At 36.2% G+C, this 11,771-nt stretch overlaps 1 protein-coding gene across 1 annotated transcript; it reads right to left on the bottom strand.

The window, feature by feature from the left end:
- Window positions 1-8,872: 8,872 nt before the first annotated feature.
- Window positions 8,873-11,039, bottom strand: LOC131072887 (BURP domain protein RD22). Its single transcript, XM_058009182.2, is given in 2 exon segments — window positions 8,873-10,220; window positions 10,910-11,039. A coding segment is annotated over 1 exon segment (972 nt). The 5' UTR covers window positions 10,013-10,220; window positions 10,910-11,039; the 3' UTR covers window positions 8,873-9,040.
- Window positions 11,040-11,771: the final 732 nt, after the last annotated feature.

The raw sequence follows: 11,771 nt of genomic DNA, 5'->3' as shown, positions 1-11,771 counted from the left end.
TAGAGATAGTATCCAATTAACATTTTTCCTTGTAAATCCATAAGAAATTAATTATTAAATTGCATCATCATAAGCATCATATAAATCAATTTTCCATAAGGACATGTATAGATGTATCATATCATCATCACAATAAGTACTGAAATCAATGTAAGATGGAATACATCATTTCCCATGATATCAAGTCACCTATCAAATAATATCTAAATCCATAATGCATCAAGATAGTATATCAAATAACAAGTCTAACATGAAAATCAAAGAAGTGCTACGACGAGCTCGAGGTAGGGCCTCATAGTTTTGCAATTTACAAACTTATTAAGCTGATTCTTAAACCACTAGATGCATAAGAATGAGAGTAAAGTGGCCTTCATCATATACCAAGGGTTTTTCCAGGCACCCATAACCTGAACATTGAGATTGATAAAAAATCCCAAAGTCACAAACGCCAGATTCTTGATGATAATCATACATGCACAATCTAGGCCCAAAGGGTTTTGAAAGGATCCCCAAACCTTCAATATGGTTTTTCTAGGCTCCCTCAACCTTGAAAGTGGGTTTTACAAGTCTCCCACAACCAAAGAGAGTGGGTTTTACAAGGCTCCCACAACCTGTCAAGGTAATCTAACCTTCATGTTGGGTTTTAAAGTGGCTCCCACAACCAATGAGAAGAAGCCAACAAACACAAACCATTTGAAAGTCGTCACCCTTTTAGCAAAGCTTCTCTTCATCTCAATAGGATAGGGACCCATCTCTATAGGGGCTGAAAAGACACCGACCATCAGCATAAAAAGCTTAGCTCCGATCAACAAAACAAAGTCCAACAACCAAGAAACAAGACCACATTGCTTAGCTGGAAAAATGGGTTTTAGAAAGGCTCCCAAAACCTTAAACAAAAGAAGAGGTAGAAACCAGTCAAACTCCAAGCAGGCAAGCTCCACCAAAATCTCCAGCTCCATAGGAGAAAAGTGACAGAAACCCAACAAAAAGGAGAGTAGCATTCACACAATCAACCTCGAAAAATAGGGCAACAAAAGCCCCCAAAATATTCCATCCAACTTCACTTAGCCAACCCCTCTTCCCCTCAATAGAAGAGCAAACCACCTTTATAAGACAAGTTGAGAAGAAAAGAAAGATGAAAGCCAAAACCATGACAAAGATCCTCTTAAGAAATATAGAAAAAATAAAGCACCCACGACCTTCAAGAGGACTCCCAACAAAACAGAAAAGCAAGGTCAAGCAAACCCTCCACACAGAATATAGAAAATGCCAAAGGCAGATGACTTGAGAAAAAAACCCCGGCCACATCAAAGCCCACTCCTTGAGCAGAGGAATCATTCAAGGCCTAGGTGGATGAAGAATGGATATCCAAAAATTTACAAGTGTGGATGAAAGTAAAGTTCCCTGAGTGCTCAAATTCCACGACCTCAAGGAATCCACGATTTGAGGGTCTTGAATGCTCAAATTCCATGACTCGAGGGTCTTGAGGGCTATTTATCCATGAGTTACACTATCAATGAAAGTGCTCAAATTCCTTGATTCCAAGGAATCCATGAATTGAGGGATATTTATCCATGAGTTATACTATTAGTAAAGTGCTCAAATTCCTTGACTCCAAGGAATCCACGACTTGAGGGTCTTGAGGGTTAGGTCGAGTAGGAGTTGCACTATCATTTTTATCCATCAAGCTAGGTGAGAGCTAAAATGAACGAATCTATCCAAGACTTCATGATCTAATGCAAAGATTTACCCATCACTCCCCAAAAAATCCAAGACTTCAAGGGAGGAGTGCGATTTGTCCTTGAGTGCTCAAATTCCTTGACCTCAAGGAATCCACGACCTTAGTGAGTGGTGTGATGATCAATCTGGTTGGAAGAAATACATAAGTTTGGTGATGCTTATAATGATTTCAACAAGGAGAAATTACTTCCAATCAATCTTGCAACAAATTCCTTTACTTGGCAAAATCAATGAGTTAGACAAGAAGTGATCTTGAGGGAAGTAGGCTATGAGTGCTCAAATTCCTTGACCCCAAGGAATCCACGCCTAGGATAAATCCATGACATGGAGGTCATGAGGGTTATGATGAATGGAAATTGCAATGATTAAACTTGTCCTTGAACCTTTTGCAAACAAAGTGCTTATGATGATGAGAATAGGAAAGAGTGATGTGATCAATTTACTTCTTGAATCAAGGGGGTGAAATCAGGCGATTTGTCTATAAGTGCTCAAATTCCTTGACCCCAAGGAATCTGCGACTTGGGAGTCTTGATGACTATTAGAGATGAAAGTCGCCTTAATTAAATTCATCCTTTGATCTTCAAAATTTACAGACGAAGTGCTTTTAATGGTGAAAACAAGTGAGAGCTAATGTAATTAACTTATTCATGACTTGAAGGAGGTGAGTGCTCAAATTCCTTGAGATTAAGGAATCCACGACCCTAGGTTGAAAGATCCATTTTTTTCCTTGAGGTCAAGGATTCCACAACGCTAGGCTGAAAGTTCAACTTTTTTTTTTGAGTTCAAAGAATCCATTACTTTGCTATAGCATGATAATTTTGTCTTTGGGTTGGAAAAATCCACGATCTGATGATGAGATGCAAATTATATCCAAGACCATAAACTCAACAAATTAGCGAAGCTTGAGGTATGCTGCTTGTGGTACAATAAGTGACTCAAAATTGGTAGTTTTAGTTTGTGTAATTTTCAGCAAAAATTATTATTAAAACTCTTATGTTATAGTAAAATCATCTCATTTTTGACACCACCAATTAGAGCATTGAATAGTTTTTTTGTGCAAATATCACGCTATAGCTTTTATCTTATCAAACACTAGCGCTGATAATATTCTTTTATAATTATACTTGCATTTGATTTTCCCAATCAGCCATATCATTCAGGTGTTCTCCATTGAATTTTGATATATAGGAATTTGATGCATAAAGCTTTGTAGATATTTAGTAAATACAAGTATCTTTCATATTCATTTTTTTTAATATAAGAGTATACAAAACAGTACAAAATATTTATTTATTTTTTAACAGTAATGTTAATTTATATTATTAATATAAAAGATTAAAAGTATATATTTTGTAAAAGCAAAATTAGGGATTAACCCCTATTTAAGTCCCAGAGCATAGAGAAAATACCAACAAATAGTAGTACACCTACGACCTCCAAACCTCTACACGACCACCCCCAAAATTTCATACAACTGCCTACACAACACCCTTCAGAAATAAAATGTGGTCTGAAACCACCCTCTCAAGATGCCAAAATACAAAACATGACAAAAAATCTCCTACCCAGCAACCCAAAACAAAAGAAAGCACACAAACTAATCTTTTTCTTCTTCTTGCTTGGTTTGTCAACCCAAAAATCCTTATGGCTGAACTCTTGTTTATGCTCTGTGTTCCTCTTCTTGGCCTCCCTGGCAATTCACAGCTTCACTTCACACTCCCAAATGAAATATTTGAGCGCCTCCCACCCCAAGCTTGCTTCCTTTGTCCACACCTCTCTATCCTCCCCATCATTCCACAAAATGAACGAGTGAAATTTTGCTTTTGCTTCCCCTCTCGGCATGATGCCTTCACCAAATGGCCAATGCTAACCCTTTCCCACCACTACCCTCGTCATGAGAGACATCAACCTGCACAAGGAGTGGTCTGGCCTTCGCCAGCCACACCACCTCCTCTCTCAACCCGAAAACCAGACCCCAAGCCACCATCATAGAGATAATATTCACATTTGTCCTGTAGTGGAATTCAGAAGGCAAATTGTATACACCTAAAAATGGTCTGAAGATAATTAATTAAATAAGCAATTATTTAATTAACCCCCCTTCCCAATTTAATTGAATTCATTAGTAATTTGATTAAATCCCTTTCATCTACCTATTAATAAATCTAAGGATTTATTTAATAGGTTCATCTCAATAGTTCTGTTTGATTAATTAATTCTAAATTAATTAATGTTTCCCTATGTTAATCAATTCTTCTAATCCCTAATTAAGATTAACAAACTCAAGTTTGTTGAGATTAATTATCATTTTCCAATTATTTGAATTTCTAAATTCAAATGAGCACATGGCTCCTAACTTTAACCACCTAACCTAGCCATCCCCTAACTTAACCCATTCAACCTAATCCTGGGTCTAACTAACCCTATCCTATCTTGCACATTCTAACCTCCTTATCCTAACCTCTCATGGTGTGGATATTCTCTCCTTGAGACACATGGCACTTTTGCCACATGTCTCCTCCCTTGGACACTTGCCCTCTCATGAGCAAGGCTCCTTGACACTTGTCACCACAGAGATGACAAGTGTCCCTTCCTCCAACCTCTTCTCCAACTTCCTCAATCTTGGTCCTTGATATCTTCAGATCAGATCTAGACTGTCGATTCCTGCCACCTCAACTTTGGACTTGGAATTCCTATAAATATCCCCCATTTTGGAGCAATAAGGATCCCATCTCATATCAATTTAGGCATCATTACTATAGGCAATTTGCATTTCAATTATCTAACATTTATCTTTTGGATTTATCATAGCATGTTAATTTAGTTTCTTAAATCATGCATTTCATATCATCTCCATAGTCAATCATGATCAAATAGCTACTCAACTCTTGAGTTGTCACTTTGGAGGTGATTGCTCCACTGAGAGCCCATTAATCCAACACCTTCAAGATCCTCAAGAATAGAAGAAAATGGGACATTTCAAGGAAGGCTTATGGTTTGCATCTTTGATTTAGTTTTGAAATTAAGCTTTTCAATTATATTATATTATCTCATTATATGTGTAAGCCTCTTATATACAACATTTTTAGCATCACACAACTAATCTTCGCCGAGCAAAAGCTCCATTATCTTACCCCCCACACCCATATTTGAGCAGAGAATTTATTCTTAAGAAGTGCAAAAGTCAATTTGTGAAGAGCTTTGATAATATATTTAGTGTGACAATGATTCACCTTCGCGAGTAAAACATTGACCCATAACCCCATACCAAGCCACCTGGAATAGGTCACACTGGGCAGGGAAAAGAGAAAAGCAACTCACTTCACCCACACAGCTCTCACTCGACACACCCAAGAAGCCACATAACACCACATAACGCCACACCAACAGTGCAGAAATGACTACCACCATCGACCCCATCACCGACAACGACCACAACCTTCGTAGAAGACTTGGTGGCATAGTTTCTCCAACATTCGTGAGCCACATTTCCTAGGACAAAACAAATTTCGCACCCAAGACTTTGAGCATTTGCAGAGAACCCAACGCACCCAAAGCGGAAGACCCAAAACAGGAAAGCAACAAAGCAAGAGGGAGGAGAAGCATGAGTGCCCCAAACGAGTCACCCCCTCGCTATCTTCATCCCCTTCATCAGATTCCTCGGCTTTCCCTTTTGAAACCCTAGTTGGACACCTTTGGCCGCTCCCGCTCATCCTTTAGGTCTGATACACACACTATGGTTGATATTAGGCGTTTAATGGTTAAACATTTATAATTTTATATTTCCTTGAAACTACTGTTCTCTGAAATGAAAGGCAAAAATGTAAATAGTTATTTTAGTAAATAAAATAATTTAAAAAAATAGGTATACTTTCATTTAACATAAAAAATATGTTCTCAATATTAAATTGAGTTTGAGGTTGTATAACAATTGATTGAGCACAACTAATGAGAATGATGGGTGTTCTTTGATTACATGTCGTCTACCAAGGTTCAAACTCCAAGAACTGTGATTGGATCGAGTTCAACCCATGAATGACTTTGATAGATTCATTTCCTCTTCTGTGACAACTTAACCTAAAGATGACTTCTAATTTAATTTTATACTTAAATATTACATTATAGTAAAATTATTTAAAATAAAAATTACCAAAATCTATAATTCAATTGTTTCTATGAAAAAGCTAATACCTACAAATACTAAGAACACTTGTGATTATAAGACAAATTTTTAATAGCATACATACATCCAAAAAATACCATAATAAGTTCTTGAAAAGTGTGAAAGTCAATTTGTGAAGAGCTTTGATGATAATATCTTCAGTGTGACAATGTTTTGAGATAGTGGTTGATGTTAGATGTGTTTGCCATGATATTTGTAGCTTGACACAATGGTTCAAGGACAATTTCATGATTAGGAGATCTTGTTTATTTCAATTCATCTATTCCTTGTACCTGTTGAAAGACATTGTGTTCCTTTTGGCAGCTTGTGCAATTCCTTGTATCTTCCCCTAAGATTGTGAGCCTTAGTCTTGCAAGTCCAATAAGGTGCAGTGAACTCCTTGGCCTTGAGCCTAAAACCCTGTAATAAGTTATTCATATTATGAGTGTGATTCTTATTGTGGTTTTTCCCTATTTAGGATTGTACACATAAATCTAGTGTTCATGTGTTTTTTGTGCTTTGTGCTTTCATGTTTCATAACTTTAATAATAAGTTAATTGTTGTTTTAAGTTTAAAAGATTAGAAGTAGAGTATTTTAAGATTTGAACTGATTCACCCCTCCTCTTAGTCATGTGGTGTGTTCAACGGGTTGAACAAGGTTGGTATATATGTCTTGTTTTCTACAAAACCTAATTATGAAGAGTATGATATATTATCTATTATAATTTTGATGTGGGGATTATGCTTTTAATTATTAACTGCTTTGTGGGGCATTGTTAGCTTTTTCCATGAATAGATCTTCTCGATTTGGTAGATTTAGGACATTTATTTATGTCATTTGCTTGTTATCTCCTCTGCACTGATCAAAGATTTTATGTAATTTGTGAATGTAAATTAAATGTATGAATTGTTGTCGTATGCATTACATGTTTTTTAGATCAAGGCGAGTGGAAATGGAGAAAATATTATAGTAAATTTTCTCAGTGCACTTAGAAAGGTAGTTAATTCTTAGTAGTTGTGGAAGCAGAATTTGCAATTTGGAGGCGGGTTTAAAATTTAACAGTTATCTATTTCAGAAAACGGTTTTAGATTTTTGTTGTTTCTACACACCAATAGCACTATTAGAATGACATGTTATAAATTATTATCGCTATTTCTTTGATTTGTGCCCTCCTATATATTATTTAACGTATATCTTACTATGACATAACCATTGCAACTCTTTTGGTGCAAGTGCTAGTTTTATATACTTCATCCAAACCTCCCTTCTCCCAAAAGAAAGGTTAAAAAGTAAATAACTATCTTAGCAAAATAATATTTAACAATAATTGAATTATAACAATAAAAATTTAATGGACTATATTTAAATATGCTACACAAATTTTCATAATAAATATGTTCTCAAATATTAAATTTGGGTTCAAAGGTTTTTATCAATTGATTGAGCACAATTAGTGAGGATGATGGTGTGGTCTTTGATTGCTATCCACCAAGGTGACTATGTTTGGGCAAACCCCGTGACTTCGATAGGACTCATTTTCTCTATTTGTAATAGCTTAACCTAATAACTTCAAATTAGGTGTTTAATGGTCAAACATTTATAATTTTATAATTACTCCAAATTGGCCTTTCTCCAAACAAAAGATAAAAAAGTAATTACTTATTTTTACAAACAAAATAATATTTAAAAGTAGGTATACTTTCTTTAATATTCATAACAAATATGTTTTCAATATCAATTTGAATTTAAGGTTAGATATAAATTAATTGAACACAATTAATGAAAATGATGGGTGTTCTTTGATTATACGCCATCTACAAAGGTTCAAATTGTAAGAACTATGATTGGATTGAGATCAACCATAAGTGATTTCGATGGAGAGTTTAATGCATAAGTGACTTCGAAAAATTCATTTCCCTTGGTAACAACTCAAGATAACTTCTATTTTAACTTTATTCTTAAGTATTAAATTATAGTCAATGTATATTTAAAATAAAAATTACCAAAATCTATAATTCAACTATTTCTACTAAGAAGCTAATACCTACAAATACTAAGAACACTTATGCCTATAGGCCAAATTTTCAATAGCATACATATATCCAAAACAACATAATAAGTTTTTAAAAAATTAATATTTATCTCGAATCTTCTCCTCCATCAAAAATGATATATACATCCATATCATCATTATTAATTACACCGAAAGGCGTAACACCACAATGACACCCACCCAACTTTTTTATCTATGTAATTTTAATGATTAGTCAGCAATGAACCACAATGACACCCACCCAACTTTTTTATCTATGTAATTTTAATGATTAGTCAGCAATGAGACCCCCACAACTTTTTTATCAGATAATTAAAAAAAAGTTAAAGACTATCTATCTATTATTATTATTATTTATTAAATAAAAACAAATAAATTAGATTTTTAAATGTTCATTTAAAAGAAACAAATCCAAATTAAAAAGCAACCTACTATCATTATTATTATTTATTAAATGTTGAAAAAAATAAATTAGATTTTAAAAAACTTCTCTTTAAAAAATCATGTTTTTCAATTTAGGTTTAAAAGAAATGCAAACCATTTCATATTGAAAGATAAAGACTTTAAAAATTATATTTTCTTAAATCTAGATTTAAAAAGAAACTTATATATATATATATATATTTTGCATATGAATTATTTAATATTCTAAAATAAAACTAACATTTAATGAAGATTAATCATATGAAATTAATTAATTTATACCAAAAAGATTTTTTAAATTTGATCTATAATCCTCTCCATAAATTTTATTTGTAAAAAGTCAGACAGAATTAGAAGTTGAAACCAGCGGTCACCGAAGTGGCTCAAATTTCTAACCCTGTTCAGTGCACATTCACTTCAGAGAGTCTGTGGTGCACAATGAGAGCCCAACAGTTCGCATTATTAAAAATGCACATTATCATCTCACCGAATCTCAGTAACATAATACCTTTATTGATTGTACAATGATAAAACTACAGACAGAGAGCTACTGCCCCACACAACAAACTTAATAAGCATGGCCTAATACTGGGTACCGACAATATAAATAGGTATATATATAATGTATATATAGCATGAACGCCTGAACAAGTGACGTCGCTTAGTTGACTGGAAGCCAGACAACGTGATCCTGAGGAATGAAATGGCAGAGAGAAGCAGCACCAGGCTTCACATTCAAGACCTGGAATGCCACGTGGTTAGGGTTCCAAGCACTAGTGTCTGCGTGGCAAACTGCCACAGCCTCAGCCCGACTGCCATCTTCGCCCTTAACCCAAACCCTAGCAGTCCTTGTGCCCTGAGCTTCATGGCAGTAAAACACTGCGTAAGCCTATTTCTGACTGTGACACACCACCGATTTCTCCCCTGGTTTGCTCACATACTTAACTCCCACGATGGTATATTCCTGCTTCATGGATTTTGCTGTCTTTGGAACATTGGTTGCTAAAACAGTTACATGGTTGCTTCCCAGCCTTGAAGTGCTGTAGTCAATCATGGACTCCAACGATGTAGCACAGTACTTGCTTTCGCCCTTAATGGCGGGACTCTCACATTCCTGTAAAGTCTCCTTCATGGCCACACCCATGTCAGAATCTTGCTCTACGTTGAGCTCCTTCAAAGCCACAGAAAACTTGTCGGAGGTGAAGGGGATTTGTTCTGCTACACCACGGGGAAGAAATTGAGTCTTTTGGGCGTCTGGATTGTTCTCCTGGACTAAGCGTAAAGATACTTTTGTTCCGCTGTGCAAATCTTTTTCCAGCAGAAACATGGAGAGAGATGGGTCAGCTAGCATTTGGGTATCTGCAGCGTAGTTGTAGTCGTATGGACTCTGTGTGCCGACATGTACTCCGACCCCTTTGCCGGGGGTTCTTACAGAGACGCCGCCGCCCCCACCGCCTTTTACTGGAGGTTTCACAGCTACCCCAACGCCTTTTCCCTTGCCTTTCGGTGCAGGTGCTGGCGCTTTTGGTGGTGTATTGCCCTTCCCCACGTTCACGTTCACTCCTCCCTTGCCCACGTTCACCGCCACCTTCTCGTCCTCGGCTGAGATGAGGACCTTCAGAGTTTCTGGCATGGCCGTCGTCGGCAGCTTCTCGTGCCAGTACGTTAAGCTCGGAGATACTCTTTCACCATTCAAAGCGGCGGCTTCGATAGCCAATACTGACTGTGAGGACCTTCAGAGTTTCTGGCATGGCCGTCGTCGGCAGCTTCTCGTGCCAGTACGTTAAGCTCGGAGATACTCTTTCACCATTCAAAGCGGCGGCTTCGATAGCCAATACTGACTGTCAATTCCACACAACCAAGATTCATAAGTATTTCCTAGATGATATTGCTATCAGAGTAGATTCGACTGTCTAAAACATAGTTATGAGAGTAGGATTTATCTGTGTAGCTTTTGAGTTAAATTTATTAATCTTTGTGGACAAATATTCATATGAACGAACCCATTTCGAATTTAAACCAATGGTACACCTTAACATTCATTGAACTTAAACAATAATTCACAATAATGTTTACCTGGATGAAGTATTGGGTTGGATCACTTCAAAGAGATTTCTACAATTCATTATATAAACAAGAGAACATAGCTTCTAAATTCTAGAAGCTACATTCTCTTATTAAAATTGGATATGTTAAAAATATCATCTATCTTAGAACAACTCCAACTCAAGCATGTTCCGACTCGAGCATCTAAGCATGTTCCAACTCAAGCATGCTTAACTAAATGTTTCATTTGAGCATCACTTTAAATATAATAGTGCTAAGTGTACCATTCATTTTTATCAGAAAGATTCTTGTAAGATTACTACTTCTCATGAAACTGCTACTTGTTAAAAATGAGACTACATAATTAAATTCTGAAATAAGTATCTCCTACTTATCAAATATTAAATGATTTGTATCAAATACACCATTACAAGCTATATAAAATTTGAACGAAAGAAAACACATAGCACAAGAACAGTCAAACCAATTAAGATCTTCATCTTGTAGAAGCCAGCCAATCCTGCTAGCATCAAATTACAGCGAATCTGAGATGCCTACGTAGAAGGAATTTGTGTGTATAAATAGGGAGCTTTGGCTCGCCGAGAGCTTTGATGACATTAATGGATGGGACAATTCTCAACGCCTAGTTTAAATCAGTACGCCTCTCTGCGAAACTAATGTGGCATCTACCCAACTTAATTGAGTATCACGTCCATATTTAATGAAAGGAGTGACGGTCATCTGAGTTGGTGGATTCCCAACGATCCGAGTCGGTTAGAAGTGAGTATTATTGGCGGGAAAGGTTGGGAATTATGAACGTTCATTGAATGGCATTGTTAGTTTGGTTTGCAGGGTGCTTCATGTTCAGACACCACATAGGCTCCCTTCAATGCATTTTTGACTTGATGCAGCTACGTGGACAATCTCGAAGTTTATTTAGTTAGTATTTAATGTGCACTCGTCATCAACAGCGCTGGATGCGTCGTTTTCCTTTAAAAAAATGGGAGGTTAGAATATTTAAGAGCGGCAAATGGAACCCTTTAAATGCGTGGGGAGGAGATGAGATATGTGGGTACATCAGATATGCTTTTATATTAATACACAAAACAGAAGTAGAAAGTATACATTTATAAAAATGGTATTGTGGAGAAGTGAGCCATCTGCTCTCTCCTCGTTAAATTTAATGGCAGTACGGTTGTATTGACGGGCTGACATTGTTTTTTAGCTTGCAGTGAAAAATTAAATACGTGCACCGACAAGAATATTGTCCAACGGACAGAGGAGGATTGGTAAGTAATAAGGGAACTTAGGGAAGGAACCAATTGCCTAAACACTACTGTTACAAA

Source organism: Cryptomeria japonica, chromosome 11, assembly GCF_030272615.1.
Source record: "Cryptomeria japonica chromosome 11, Sugi_1.0, whole genome shotgun sequence".
NCBI lineage: Eukaryota > Viridiplantae > Streptophyta > Pinopsida > Cupressales > Cupressaceae > Cryptomeria > Cryptomeria japonica.
The sequence above is the reverse complement of the archived record's forward strand: the minus strand, read 5'-3'. Positions and strand labels throughout refer to the sequence as shown.